Source organism: Neolamprologus brichardi, chromosome 17 (genome assembly GCF_056152115.1).
Source record: "Neolamprologus brichardi isolate AB-2024 chromosome 17, ASM5615211v1, whole genome shotgun sequence".
Taxonomy (NCBI): Eukaryota; Metazoa; Chordata; class Actinopteri; order Cichliformes; family Cichlidae; genus Neolamprologus; species Neolamprologus brichardi.
In genome coordinates this window covers 8,969,849-8,985,025 of record NC_142120.1, presented here as the reverse complement: position 1 = coordinate 8,985,025, position 15,177 = coordinate 8,969,849, and the positions used below count along the sequence as shown (strand labels likewise).

General features: G+C 38.7%; 1 protein-coding gene across 1 annotated transcript in view; it reads left to right on the top strand.

Annotated features, from left to right (window-relative positions):
• The window catches only part of gsap (gamma-secretase activating protein), a 52,389-nt gene that overhangs the window by 12,023 nt on the left and 25,189 nt on the right, over positions 1-15,177 (top strand). The window contains exons 17-25 of the mRNA XM_006780643.3: positions 240-330; positions 3,316-3,385; positions 4,084-4,163; positions 5,440-5,520; positions 5,828-5,950; positions 6,187-6,242; positions 9,465-9,496; positions 12,711-12,772; positions 14,681-14,776. Coding sequence (XP_006780706.2) covers positions 240-330; positions 3,316-3,385; positions 4,084-4,163; positions 5,440-5,520; positions 5,828-5,950; positions 6,187-6,242; positions 9,465-9,496; positions 12,711-12,772; positions 14,681-14,776 — 691 coding nt within the window. The remainder of the gene's footprint in view (positions 1-239; positions 331-3,315; positions 3,386-4,083; positions 4,164-5,439; positions 5,521-5,827; positions 5,951-6,186; positions 6,243-9,464; positions 9,497-12,710; positions 12,773-14,680; positions 14,777-15,177) is intronic.

Below are 15,177 nucleotides of genomic sequence, written 5' to 3'. Positions count from 1 at the left end.
TTCGCCAGGAGTCACCTCCTAGCTCGATAAAGATGCAGCAATGGCTCTTTTCTCTTTTTGTTTACTGGACAATTTTTCATTCTGTTCACTTTTGAAACTTAAATCCACTTTTTTAACAGCATGCATACATCACATTGTAGTACCTGACTGCTGGCTCTCTGCCTGTACCTCTGCCAGTGTGTTTGTATATGCTTTTTTCTATATTATGGTGTATTTATTATATGTCACCTGCATTCAAGGTGTCCCAGCAATAAGGCTGACCCTCAGCGCCTGGCTGCCCTCCACTGCCTGCTGGTTTACATGGGAACTGACCCAAACCTGGAGCTAAAGGTGCGGATGCACAGAGAATAATTGAGTTTCGTGGACAAAAATGTTTACCTTCAAAGGAAATGTACTGCTCTGCAGAACATCATCTTTGTTTTCCCATTTAAAACAAAATGACTGTCTTTTTGTAGAACATAAGTTCAGGAGGAGAATAGTCATTGATTTTTATTGGGTCTTAAACAAACTTACAAGATCAATAAGTTCTCCTTGAAGTGGAGAACGCACAAAAAAGACAAGATAAATAGGCAACAAAGTGGAGAATGCAGCTGTTTGAATAAGTAAACATTCAAGGTCAGTGTTAGGCAATTTCCCTAAAGAACTAAAGATGTACAACTGAGAAGAAGTGAGTAGATAAATGAAGGAAAAGGTGCTCTTTCTGCACTTTTGTGTAAATGCGGTAGGTGTCAACCTTGAGTTGGAAGCCGGTTAGCCAGAGGGGAGAAGACAGAGAGAAAGACAGAAAAGATGGGATGCTGTAATGAAATGGGAGAGAAGAGAAGTGGGCAGAGATCAAACAGAGTTAATGACAGAGAGAAAGGGAGAAAGTGTTTTGTTTTGGCACGGTGCTGTGACTCAGACTGTATCAGTGTTACTACTAAATTAAGATGTTCTAGATTGTCATAAATTCTTTCTTTAGAGGTTAAATGAGTCGCCAGCTTCATTAGTGCACGCTATCAGTGGGAAATTGGACACCATACAGAACTTTTATATCCTTTGTAGACTCTGCACCAGTGTAGTCGAGGCTTTGATAAAGTGGCACAAAATGTTCATAGAGTTTGAAACTTTAATACTGTGAATACTACATAAATGAAGTTACTCTGTTTCTAACTTGTCTTCTGACTTCACTTCAGCTCTGACTTATGCTACAGGGCGAGGGTCTTTATACATCAAGGCAAGATCATACAAAAAATTATTATCTGTGATTACAGCTGTCACCAGCTATTACCAAGCATGGTACCCAGCTGACATCAGGATGCTCACAAATGTAAAATGCTGAAGTTCTTGCTTCCCTCTTCAGCATAGGGCGTGTTAATGAAACTAACTAACTAAAGGATCGATCTAAATATCGATATTATTGATACAACGTGTGATTGGTATCAGACCGATAGTAACGTTTGTTTCTGTCCTGCAAGTTCAATATGTAGGTCACTGAATTGTCACTGAAATTCAATTTTTGGGGGGGGAGAATTCAAAAAAACTGACCTCAATCTTGTACTATGGAAGATGTCAGAACTAGGAGTGGGTTTTAATAATCGATTCATCGATTAAAATCGATTCTGGCTTGGATAACGTGATATCGATTTATTAAAATCCTGAATCGATTTTTTTATATAAATGTATTTTGCCCAAAATTCCAGAATCTCAGGTGAAACGTCACAAAATTTTGACAACCACCAAACATTTTAAACAGTAAATGAGAGCAGGTACACGGCTTCTGCACAAAGACGTAAACACAAAGCGGATCAGAATCAGTGAGATGTCGCCTTTCTCACCCGACGGCACGGACATATTTTTATAAAATCCCAGGCCAGGAAAATCACCTTCATGTTTTTCTGTTTTATCTTCAGCTACTTTGACACAAAGGCTTCTGCTGTGATGCTTACACCTTTGATAAAGTCTTGCGAGTGTCAGCTTCCTTTTTATAGATACAAAAATATGTAAATGTACTGATCTGAATTATAATATCGAATCGATTCAGGACCTTGTGAATTGGAATCGAATCGATTCTAGAAATCAGTGACGATACCCAGCCCTAGTCAGAACCTTTTTGTGTTGACTGTCACGTCTATTTTATTTATAGCCTATAGAACAATTAAACAACAGTAGTTGGTCAAACGTGCTTTAGAGACTTGCACATTTATATTCCAGAAAAATGCAGTTTCAGAATTCATTAAAAGCTGTTTTGTTGTGTTAGCTAATTATTGTGGAAAGTGGCCATCGCAGTTTAGTGGTAATTAAAATGAGTTCAGAATTTGCAAATTGATATCATAAATCACGACACATTGCTCTCTCCTAGCTGCGTTTATAAGTTAAAAGAATTGGTATGGCTAATACTGGCCCCTGTATTTACTTGGCGTGGAATAGACACTAAAATTTGCAGTATTGTACACCGCTACCGCTAACTTCCTAGCATTTGTTAATTAGCCCTTATTATGTCTACTGACCTTTTGGCCTCTTCTTATAACAGTGCCACAGGTTTTGGAGCTATAAAAACATCAGAAGTATGCTTAGCTAATTTGCGTTCTTGCTCTGAATTACCTGAGGAGCTATTTATCAGTTCACCTTACTTTAAGTTGTTAGCTAACACTGCCTAGCTTGGTTAGCATGGTGCATCAACACACCATATGGGTGTTTTGCAGAGCTAGAGGTACTTGCTAATGATTACTAGCATACAGATAAAATATTAGAATCTACCTCACAAAAAAAACAAACTCGCTGTTACAGTGAATCACAAGGCATATTTTTTGCCAGACATTTGTATTAAATATATACTCTAGAAGGCCCAGTTCAGAGACTTAATACCAGAGAATTAGGAGAGGTGACACCTAAGCAGACAATTAACAGCTTCTTGTGAAGGCTGTGACCTCAATAGTACATTTTGTACCTTAATAAACTTTAAATCACACTCTAAACATGTTTATTTCTTTTGTAAATTTGAGCATTTTAAAATGGGAGGTTACAACTTTAGACTAATTTTTAGCCCTGGAGGTTGCAGCTTTTTAAAGTAATCAGCTAATGAGCGATGAGAAGCCAGGACAAGGCAGCTGTTTGGTTACTTTTAAAATGACTTTTGAAGCTAACGACCTCTCTGCTAACTTCCGGTATCAGTCCCATCAATTAACTGTTCACAAATGTTGAACCATTCCTTTAGGGGATAGGAGAAAATTACCTGTCACTTTTTGAGGTCACTGTTGAAATATACATGAACAGCGGAACTAGAAACTAATCTTTTACTGGTATCGTCTCCTTGTGTTTTTATCATGTCTCTAGGTTATTGAATGGCTGTGTGACAACGTGAACACCTTTGAATCTTTTGATCAGATCCAGGAGTTTATTTTAGGTCAGTGGCAGCTGGAGAATGGGTACACAGTTCTCCTGAGTATCGCTTCTCCTTTCTTGTTGAGTCTCACTGCTCTCTTACCTTTTTATGTGTCTTTCTGTTTGTGACTGTAGATTGTTTGCATCTTATCTGCACTAAGATGAATGGTTTCATCAGTTTTGTTTGGCTTTGGTGCCAGTGGCGCCACTTGCAGATATGTAGAGTTTGAAAATAGTTTTGACTTCTCTGAAACCTCACAGACACATAGTTTGCACAGACTACTGCAAATATGGTTAAGTCCAAGCTGACTAACAACACATTTGGCATTCCCTGTAAAGAAATCCTTGGAATAGTATGTGAAGATATTTTCATATTTAAAACATCACCCAGAGAGTCAACAACTGCCTTGGATTGTAAGCAGCTGGCTGCATACATTTGCATTTAATTGGCACTGCAATAACTATTTCACCTTGCTGTTGTATTAAGAAGTAATATTAACTTAGGTGGTATCATATAGTATAGGAAGACAATAATTGTGACCTAATAAAGGATACATTAGTACATTGTCATCACTCATATATCCTATTGATAGGGGTGAGGCATGGGCTGAAGTGCCTCATTTACCTTCTAACTATGCCTAGGTAAAACACTCTACATGTTTAAAAGCGAGTTTGTCTGTTCTGTCTCTGATGGCCTGTCTGTCTGCCTCTCACACACAGCCTCGTTGTACAGAATAAGCTACGAGAAGGCTCTCAGCTTGGATAAAATCCTGCCTTACTCCTCTGTATTCGACAAGAAGGTACCACACATATATATATATCTTTGTGCAAGCAATACCTTGGCATTTGCAATTGAAAGTGGCAACTCAATGTACAGTACTATGCAAAAGTCTTCAGCACCCCCTACCCCTCTGCAAATTTCTTTGTATTGTGGTATTTATTGAAACGTCAACATAGATGGAAAAGGTAAAAACACAGTTTGTACAAATCTAACAAGATTGAAAGTCAACATCAACACAGCCTGAACTCTCTTGGGCAAGCTTTCTTGTAATTTCTTTAATTAGTCCTCAGGAATAGTTCTCCAGGCTTCGTAAAGGAAATTCAAAGCTCTTCTTTGATGTTTGCTACCTTTTGTTTGGTTCTCTGCAAGTCAAGATGATCCACACTACTTCAGTAATGCTGAGGTCTGGGCTCTGGTGAGGCCGATCCATGACGGATAGTGTTCCATAGTGTGTGATTGTGTTTTTTTTTTACCCAGGTATTACATTATTTACTGTATTGACAGTGTGTTTGGGATCATTGTAATGCTGAAATATGATGGAGTTGGCAATCAGATGTTTTCTAGGTATTGCATGGTGGATCAAAATGATGATGGTACTTTTTTGTGTTCATCATTCCATCAGTTTTGATATGATACCTAACACCTCTGGCCTCAAACCATAACAGAGCTTCCACTGTGTTTCACAGATGATTGTAGACACTCACTGTTGTACCTCTCTCCTGACCTTCTCTGTACATACTGATAAAGATTTGGGAAAGAAATGATTCAGTTTTATTTACACATCTGTTTCCACTGCTTTTCTAATCTACACTGCTTTCTCCACTGATTGTGTAATTTGGCGTACCTCAGCCTTTTCTCCTTGTTTTCGTTTCTTAAGAATGGCTTCTTGTCAGCTGAGCTCATTTCTGTTGAGGTTTCAGCAAACAGTAGATGGATCCACTGAAGGGCCAGACCTCTTTGGATCTTTGGATCTCACTGGAACCGTGTAAAGTCTCGGGTGACATAGGATGGAGTTCTTAAGGACATGATTTTCAGATACTATCTACTGCCACTTGTCTGGTTTCCTGACCTTTTTTAGGACACCAAAAAAACACTTCTCTGAAAATGATTGACTAAAAATCAGTGAAAACACAGCTAATGTCCAAAGAAGATTCCAAGAAGGCCTGGCTCCTTGGAAGAAATATATAAATAACTGACCAGCCACAAGACTTTTGCACAGTACTGTTAGTATTGATTTAAATGCAATGGATGCACTTGCTTTTGAGCCACACACTTTTTTTGTATTCATGCTCTAGGAGGTGCCAGAATGTTTGCTGAAGGTTCCTGGTGTGTTTTGTACCACAGAGATTCAAACTGAATCTACCTTCAAAGGGAAGGTAATAACACATTTCTCACACTTGAAGTCCTGGAGTTATTTTGAAACAACATGACATTGAGCAGCACAGTTTTGTTTTGAGAAACATTTAATAAAACTATACTTTAAAAAAGCGATTAAATTGAGAGATTGTGTGTTGCATTAAATATTACCCATACAAATACAAATCACTGAAATTAATGCAGATGTCCATAATACATTTATATGTAATACAGCGTGCACCGCTCCGATGTAATTATCCTTGATTGTTTTGCCCTTGCTTTGTCGCTGTTGCGGTGCCGCTTGCTTCTGTGTACATCTGTGAGCAGGCCAGGAGTCTCCAGGGCTTCTGGTCAGAGCTGCAGTGGAACACAGAGAGGACAAAATATCTCAATGCCGATCCCAACCCCCGATACAGAACCTCACACATGCAGGCTGACTGGGATAAAATGGTGAGTGTGGGTGTATGTGCATGCCAAAACATCCCATGTACCGATTGACTGTTAATCACCCATGTATGTATATGAAATGCATCTGATCTCTGATAACTGTTCAAACATGATCTTTGATGTGGGGGTGGGAATGCATGTGAGAAAATGTGCACGTCCTTGTCAAAATACCGGTGGGGTATTTTGTGAAACAATGGAAGCGTATTTTCAGCGTCTCTCATGATGGGTGTTTGTTTCAGAGGTCCGAGAGGAGACCCTCCAGCCAGATGAATCACATAGAGGAGAACACAAAGAAGTAGGTCTGCCTCCCACATGAGATTTGTTAAGAAATATGCTGCAGACTCACAGTCCTGAAACGAGAGGAGGGGGGCACCTCTGCATTATGTTCCAGTGTTTTTAACAATGAGTTTTGAAATTAGGCACATTTATCTCTAATGAGGCGCTCCCAGGTCAACATTTTACAGTGGTTTCATTGTAATGAATGTTTTCAAGCACCGTGCCCTTAGTTTTCACAAGCATAGGCTGATTGGCCTGATGGGGTAGCTGTTATTGGTTGTTAAAATCCAGTTTGAAATTGTCTCAAATTAAAGCACTTGTCACAGTAGCTGCAAAAACTGGCACACAGCTCCAGGTTATTGCCAAAAAAACAAAAAAACTTGAAATGCGCTCATCTTTCAAGGATGTGGCTGGTATAATTGCTTATTCGACCCGAACAAACGATGTTTATTTAGGTCCCTATCAATGCTCAGTGCCAGTTAGCTCTAAGCCTACTTGTTCCAATCAAATACAACCCCTAAAGACTGCACTCTTATCAGATCTCTGGCCTAATTTATTAAAGACTTAATTTATTGTCCCACAAATGTGTCCCACTTAAATAGGACAAGTAGTCAGTGCTAAGCCTTTGCCGCCAGAGTTGTGCTCTCACCCAACATCTTTTTCCATGACAAGATCCCTGCATCGACAACCCGTTGTTTTAACGTTAGACTATGAAAGCAGATAACTTGCCTGTAAAACTCCCAAGTACCTCACTGATCTACTCACTTAACATTAACATATGGGAAAGCTTAAGTCTTCCTTTGTTTAGAAAGGTACAACAAACATTGGACTTCCAACTTCTGGAATACTTTGCCAGATTATGAAAACCTTCCTGTTTTATGATGCATGCATGGTTGGTTGTCTATATTTACATTCACAGAGTGTTTACCTGTATCAGCCTGTTTACATATTATGTTTTATTGGAGATTCACAGTTTCTAATTATCGTTGATGGTGCTTAATCTCTCGTCCATAACAGAGAAGAAGTAAAATAGAACAACAAATCCAATTGTGAACGAGTTGGGACACTGAGTAAAATGTAAATAAAAACAGGATGCAATGATTTCCAATTTTTTCACAGTAGAACATAGAAAACATACCAAAATGTATAAATAAAAACAAAAACAAAAACATGAATTTAATGGCAGGAACACATTTTAAAACAGTTGTGAGACGGGGCCATGTTTACCACTCTGTAGCATCCCCTCTTCTTTTAACAACAGCCTGTAAACATATAAGAGCTGAGAGGACCAGCTACTTGACTTTTAGGAGAGGAATGTTATCGCATTTTTATCTGATAGAGGATTCTAGCTGCTCAACAGTCCTGGGTGTTCTTTATCACATTTATGAGCTGGTGAAACTATTACTAGTAAACCAAGCTGTTGTAGTATCTTGTAGTTTAACATTGTCTTGCTGAAACATACAAGGGCTTCCCTGAAAAAAGGGAAAAATGAACTGGATGGGAGCATGTGTAACTATAATACATGTATATACATTTCACCACGATGGTGCATTTCCAGATATGCAAGCTGCCAGTTCTATATCACTATTATACCCCATGAGAAATAATACCATAAGAGATTCAGGCTTTTGAACTGAGGGCTGAAAACAAGCTGGATGGTCCTTCTCTGCTTGATTGCTGAGGACGAATTAAATTTCAATTTGTCCGACCTCAAATCAGTTTACCAGTCTGCCTCAGTTCATTTTAAATTAGCTTCGGCCCCAAGAAGACAACAGAGTTTCTGGATCATGCTCACGTATGGCTTCTTCTTTGCATGATAGAGCTTTAACCTGCATCTGGCTCGTACAGAGATTTCTACAGATTCTCTGAATCTTAATATTTATGCACTGTAGCTAATGAGATATTCAGAGTTTTTTGCAATTTTACATTAAATAACGCTATTCTGAAATTGCTCCATCAGATGTAAACACAGGTTTTTGCTGATAGGTGAAGCTCTGCCTATCTTCACTTCTCATAAACTCTGCCTCTCTAAGATGCTCTTGTTATACCCAATCATCTGACTTTGTCCAGTTGACCTAATTGACCTTAATTTGTTCTTGCAACTGACTCTTTTTAGTACCACATTTGATATTCCTAGTTTAACAATTTCATATATATTTCCCGCGTCCTTTTGTGAATAACATATGGGTTTGTGAGATTTGCAAATCACTGCATTCTGTTTTATTTGCACGTTACATAGAGTCCCAACATTTTCTGAACTGGGGTTGTGTCTGATTTTCCATTCGTAACTTTTAGGACCCCTTGGGAGCCTCTTCTCAGAATTGCATGTGAGAAGTTTAGTTGCTATAATCCAAGTTAGAGTAAACTAGAAAACCCCAGGGCTGTATTTCAGTATGGAATAACAAACCTGATATATTCACTTTCAAAGTTAAAGCGTTAAAAAAAACACAAAAGTTGGCAGAACATCCTAACTTAGCTTATCGTTTTTAGATGATATGTCTATTTGGGGGTTAAGCTGGTGATATACAAGCTGGTGCAAAGTTTACACTCAGCTTTTTGGCTCTTGTGTTTTAACAAAATCCAACCGCACTGTTGACTTTGTTACACAGACTCAATTCGTTCAGCCGGCGTCTATTCTGTTTTTCCCACTGCCAGAACTCATGAATCCATTCAAAGGGTTACTGATGTGGCGCTTTTCTCTGTGTGAAAGTAACTCCAGTAATAGTGTGATCGATACGGTTCTGAAACAGCTGTAGAAAACATTTAGTTCACCGATCATAATGTCCACTCTTTTACTAATCAACCTCTCTTCGAACTTCAAGCTTCGAACTTCAAGCACACAGCATCCAAGCTTTATAGTTATTTTTGGCACAAATGTAACCACTTAGCAGGAATAAAAGAAGTCTGCATAGCCAAAAAGTGAAATCATAACTACAGCCCTTTACCATTTGATGATGACTGACTTGATGATGGACACAAACCTGCGTGCACCATATTTTAAAAGCCTGCTGTGTTTGTTTCAGAGAGCCAACCAAACACCTTTTTGGTTTATAATTAGCTTCCTCCAGGCAAAACTCTGGAACCTGCTTACAAACTTTTTGCTTTCATAGTTTTTGCTGCACACTGCAGCAAATGTAGAATTATACTCCCTCCTCAGCTCACAGCATAAAATGTAAGACTCTTATTATAATGCTGGCTTGAGGGATTGTTTTCACAAAAAGTTTTGCTTCTTATTTTGTAGAGTTCTATCAATGGTGGACACCTGGAGTCTTGGTAAGATGGCATAAGCACACTGATGTCGCACTCAGACCCACAACATACACAAGTACACAGACATACTGCAGCATGAACATAATAAATACTCAAACATAGACTTATAATGTAACTCTATACCGTGTGTGAGTATATTTGGGCTTGTGTATTCTTATGAGGCTCTATTCTTCATGCTCACTGGAGTGTGTGGCTAAATAAAACTACCTCACTAATTTATCTTGGAATGAGACAGAGATGAAGGAGGAAGGAGGCAGAAAAGTAAAGAAAGAAAGAAAAAGAAAAGGCAAGAGAAAGAATGCTATACATGATTACATAACACTGAGGAGCTTGGTACTTGCATATCCCGCTCTCTCCCTTATTTTCTTTCCCTTTTCACATGTCTCTCATATGCAGTATGACGCACGTAGCTCCAGTGCAGCTGTTACCTGTCAGACACAACACAGGACGTTCTCCACACAAAAACACACACACGGATAATCTCATACCCACATCCTCCCTCAGATTGATTTTTAAAACACACATATGATTGTGTTCCTGTTTTAACGTGTAAATAATAGCATACTTGTAAGAAGCTAATTTCACTGTAAATAGTTTATGATTTGGTGTTTTATTAAATCTGTTATGTGGGCGATCATGACTGCTGGATTTTGTTGCATTGATAGAAGACGTTTTAAACTTTTTAAATTTTATTGCATTGAATTAGTGATGCAGATTTATGTGCACAGATACTATTCTCCAGTTTACCTCTCTTTATCTGATTCAAGGCAAGGCGAGGCAAGTTTATTTATATAGCACAATTCAACAACAAGGTGATTCAAAGTGCTTTACAGAGACATTAAAAACAAAAACAAATAAAAGGCTTGATTTAAAATTGATTAAAAAAACAGTAGATAAAATCAGAACAGTAGATAAAATCAGTAGTTAAAATGTAAGTTTTGAAATTTAAGCTTAAAAGTGTGGATTTGGTGTTTTATTCAAATGCAGCTGAGAATAGGAGAGTCTTCAACCTGGATTTAAATAATCTGAGTGTTTCAGCTGATCTGAGGCTTTCTGGGAGTTTGTTCCAGATATAAGGAGCATAAAAGCTGAATGCAGCTTCTCCGTGTCTGGTTCTGATTCTGGGAACTGATAAAAATCCGGATCCAGATGACCTGAAGGATCTGGAAGGTTCATACTGGGTCAGGAGGTCACTGATGTATTTTGGTCCTAAACCATTCAGAGCTTTATAGACCAGCATCAGAACTTTAAAGTCTATCCTCTGACGGACAGGCAGCCAGTGTAAAGACCTCAGAGCTGGACTGATGTGGTCCACTTTTTTGGTCTCAGTGAGGACTCGAGCAGCAGAGTTCTGAATGAGCTGTAGATGTCTGACTGATTTTTTAGGTAGACCTGTAAAAATGCTGTTACAGTAATCAAGCCTACTAAAGATGAATGCATGGACTAGTTTTTCCAGGTCCTATTGAGACATCAGATCTTTTATCCTTGATATATTCTTAAGGTGATAGTAAGCTGATTTTGTTATTGTCTTAATGTGTTTTTCTAAGTTAAGGTCTGTATCCATCACTACATCCAAATTTCTCGCCTGGTTTGTGGTTTTTAGGTGTATAGATTGAAGTTCTCTGGTGACCTGTAATTGTTTTTCTTTGGCACCAAAGACTATTACTTCCGTTTTGTTTTTGTGTAGTTGGAGACAACCAGTCATTAATTTCCTCAATGCATTTACCAAGAGCCTGTACAGGGCCTCGGTCTCCTGGTGACATTGTGATATATATTTGTGTGTCATCTGCATAGCTGTGATAGTTTATTTTGTTGTTCTTTATAATCTGTGCCAGTGGGAGCATGTAAATGTTAAACAGGAGGGGTCCCGAGATGGAACCTTGGGGAACTCCACATGTGATACTTGTCTGCTCAGATGTGAAGTTACCTATTGATACAAAGTATTTTCTGTTTTCTAAGTATGTTTTGAACCAGTTTAGTACAGTTCCTAAAAGACCTGCCCAGTTCTCCAGTCGTTTGAGTAATATGTTGTGGTCAACTGTATCAAATGCTGCACTGAGATCCAGTAAAACTAAACTATTCATGCTAAAGTGTGGTTTAAGGGATGGCAGTATTGATCTGGCTGGACTCGTACAGTTTCCTTGTGAGCAGGGGTGTCATGATATCAAATATTTATAGAAATTAAATACACACATGTGATAATATGTGGCTCATTTTTCCAAGCTTTCTATCTGTATTAAAACATTATAATTTTAAAGAATTATTTTTGGCCATGAGAGTCACAAAGTTAAAATTTAACACCATGTAGGTCGGGTCCTTTTTCATACAGGTCTAGGTGGATCTGGATTTTTTCCTTTAATAAATGAGATCATTTAAAATTGGCATTTTATATTTAATCAAGTTATACTAAAATTTGATGATCTCGAAGAAAATACAAAATAATATATTGAGATCACTAACTGATGCAAAACCAAAGAGACTGAATTCAAGCAACTCTTCACATATTTATTTTTCAGTGTCAGTATTGTTGATGATTATGTCAGCAGTATAGTTTATTAGGGGACCACATCTAAACCATCCACTTATTAAATTCAGGGTCACGGCCTACATGTAAAACAGCTGATTGCTTTGAACTGATAAAAGGCGTACATTGAACCTGGCAGCACAATCTGCAGGTTCGCTGTGCGTTGCAAGCACTTTTTTTTTTCCATATCTATAAAAAACATTTTTTGCTGTAACATCAAAAAGTTCACTTCTTACATGTGTGAAAGGGATCAAAAGATGTGTGTATTTGTGTATGCTCGCATGTAATAATTCATCTAAAGCTGCAGTGTGGTCCACTTTTGTGAGATTGACATAAAACAACTTCACCATGCCAAAGTATTCTCGCACTCACACACACACACTCACACACACATGGCGGGACTGCAGCTTCGTAACCCCAAAGGTTTGGGATTTATTTTTAAAGCAAAAAATGCTCAAAAAGAATCTATTAATATCTTATATTCAGCTTCTTTTTTATTTTACATTTAAAAGCCATGAAGAAATCAGACTTTTTGGTTTCTTACATTTCTACTGATGGCTTGTTTAATGATGTTCCAGGACTCACATACGCGCCTACCTGCGCTTGATTAATTTGGCATCGCTTCAGCATCAAAGCTATCTTCAAACGCCCCTTTTATGCGCACACTTTTCACTATTGCCTGCTCTCTTCTAGATAAGAAGCTGGTGCCGCTTTTCCAGGAGGAGGATCATCAACAGAGGGCATTCATAGGCCTGGTGAGGGAGCGCTCAATAGCTGCATCTTCGCAGACACACAAATAAAGTGGACTTCATGTCCAGAAGTATGTTTGATGTATTTTTGCTGGGGAGTTTCAGTTACTACCAAAAAGAAGCTTAATGTTACTACGCAGACGGTGATATTTAACCCTCTCAGGCTCAAATTAAACTTTTTGTTGGTACTTCTGAGTAAAAAAAACTCATAAAATATGTATGTGGGGTAATCAGGTTGTTAGTTTTTAACTGTTGCAAATCTGCAACGCCTGCCTCGTTAAAAAAGTGTGTCTCTAAATTTGAGGAAACAGTTCGGGGAGATCCTTTTTCCTTGGTTCGTTCGTCATGATCTTTTAATGAGGTTTTAGGAGTGTATTTCTAAAATCAAATAAGACCACACTGTTACACCACTGCCATCAGGCTGAACCACTTATACAAGGGAGGAGTGATCCATGCTTTCCTGTTGTTTGCACTAAATCCTTGCAGAAGAACTCGAGGCTCATCAGATCAGAAAACATTTTTACAGTCATTGCCCGATTTTGGTGAGCCTGTGCAAATTATAACCTAAATTTCCTGTTCTTAGACAACAGTGGTGTGGTCTTCTGCTGCTGTAGCCCATTTGCTTCAAGTTTGACTTGTTGTCCATTAAGATGTGCTCTTCTGCATGCCTTGATTACTTAATTGAGTTATAGGTTATTTTGAGGGTCCCAGTAGGTCCATCTCTTGGGTTTACAGTGACTTTAAGTGACAGTGGGATTAGCTTCACACAGGACAATCCCACTGTCACTTAAATGTTCAACTTCAGCAGCATCAACTGATTAGACATTTAGATTAACAAGAAATTCCACAGCCTTACCTAATGAAGTGGTCCACGAGTGTATATTTGCAGCAGAGGCTTGGTTGGTAAAGCGTGTGTCAACAGTATTGTCCTGATCTGCATTTCGGTGTGTCCTCCTTGTCCTTGTTTTCAGGAACTTTCAAGTCTGATTCTAACAGGACACAAATACAGCATTAAGGTCCTGCCTGTGAGCAAATCGTTGCAGACAGGAGGGAAGGCTACGTGTAGTCTTTAAAAATTTCATACATATATATATAATTTGATGGACTCTTCAGATGTGTAATAGATGTGTTATCCCCCTGCCAACACTAACTATACTGGTGTATAGTAAAAAACAAGTTGATTGTAGAGTGCATGTGAAAGTCTCAGATTGTTTATTTTACAGCTTAACATCTCCTTCCTACACTGTCGGTTGACATACAGGCCACCAAAAATCTATAGTGAAATGCTGACAACCAATTATCCTTCTCTATAGTAATCTTTAAGGTGAAGAACCCGTTCTGCTTCAGATGAGTCAACACTTTAAAAAAGGGCCATCTTAAGGTCCCTGTCCTGCATTTTTTCCCCCCACAGTACATCGTTTGATGGACAATTTCATATCGCCTAGTTTTCCCTGTGCTCAGCATAGTTTCCAAAGAGCAGATAGCTTCAATTTAATGGAGTTTTGTAGAGATGCAAGCAGTCTTTTAGCTATTCTTAGAATGACCCAGTCTTGCTATCTTCCTCTCTTTTGCCCTCCATCTCTTCTTCCATTTTCACATTTTTTAGCCCATCTCTTTCCTTTTCTTTCTATTCACTCTTTTCGTCTCTGCTCACCCTTTTCCTTTCCTTTCCTTTCCTTTCCTTTCCTTTCCTTTCCTTTCCTTTCCTTTCCTTTCCTTTCCATGCTTAAATCAATTTCATAACATATTTGAGGGAATCTTTCGAGGTGAACTCATTTTGACCCTGCTGAGTGCACTGCAAAGTATGCTTAAAACACACCAACTTTCGCTTGACGGCACTCACACACACTCACACACACTCACACACATACATGCACGGAAGTTAATTTGTGTATTTTTTTTTTTGCATCCCAGACAGTTGACAAGCTTCGAGAACACCTCAGCAGACACCTTCCTCGACTGGGGAAGAAAAAGATTGACTCGCTGGTTGTCAACTATGTAGCCAAACTGGTTGGTAAACATTGTGTTTGTGTGTGTGTGTGTGTGTGTGTGTGTGCGTGTGTGTGTGTGTGTGTGTGTGAGAGAGAGAGAGAGAGAGGTCCAGGAGCTCTGTATATCCTTTTGGATCTATTTTTTTTAAAGATTTGTCACTTTTATCCTTTTTTGGGGGACGTATCGTCACACTCACAGCAAAGATTACACAGTGTATAAGTCAGAGACTTTTCTCTATAACTAAATATTTGACTATCCATTTTAGAAAACCCCTCTAGAAGCTGTCAGGTCGCACTTACGGTCCTCTCAGCAGCCATCAGTTCTCTCTAAAGACCCCCTTGCTAAATCCATAAACCCACTCTTTTCTTTTGTTTCATGTATCCACCAAGGGGGCAATTGCAGCCAGTAAAACAAGGGGG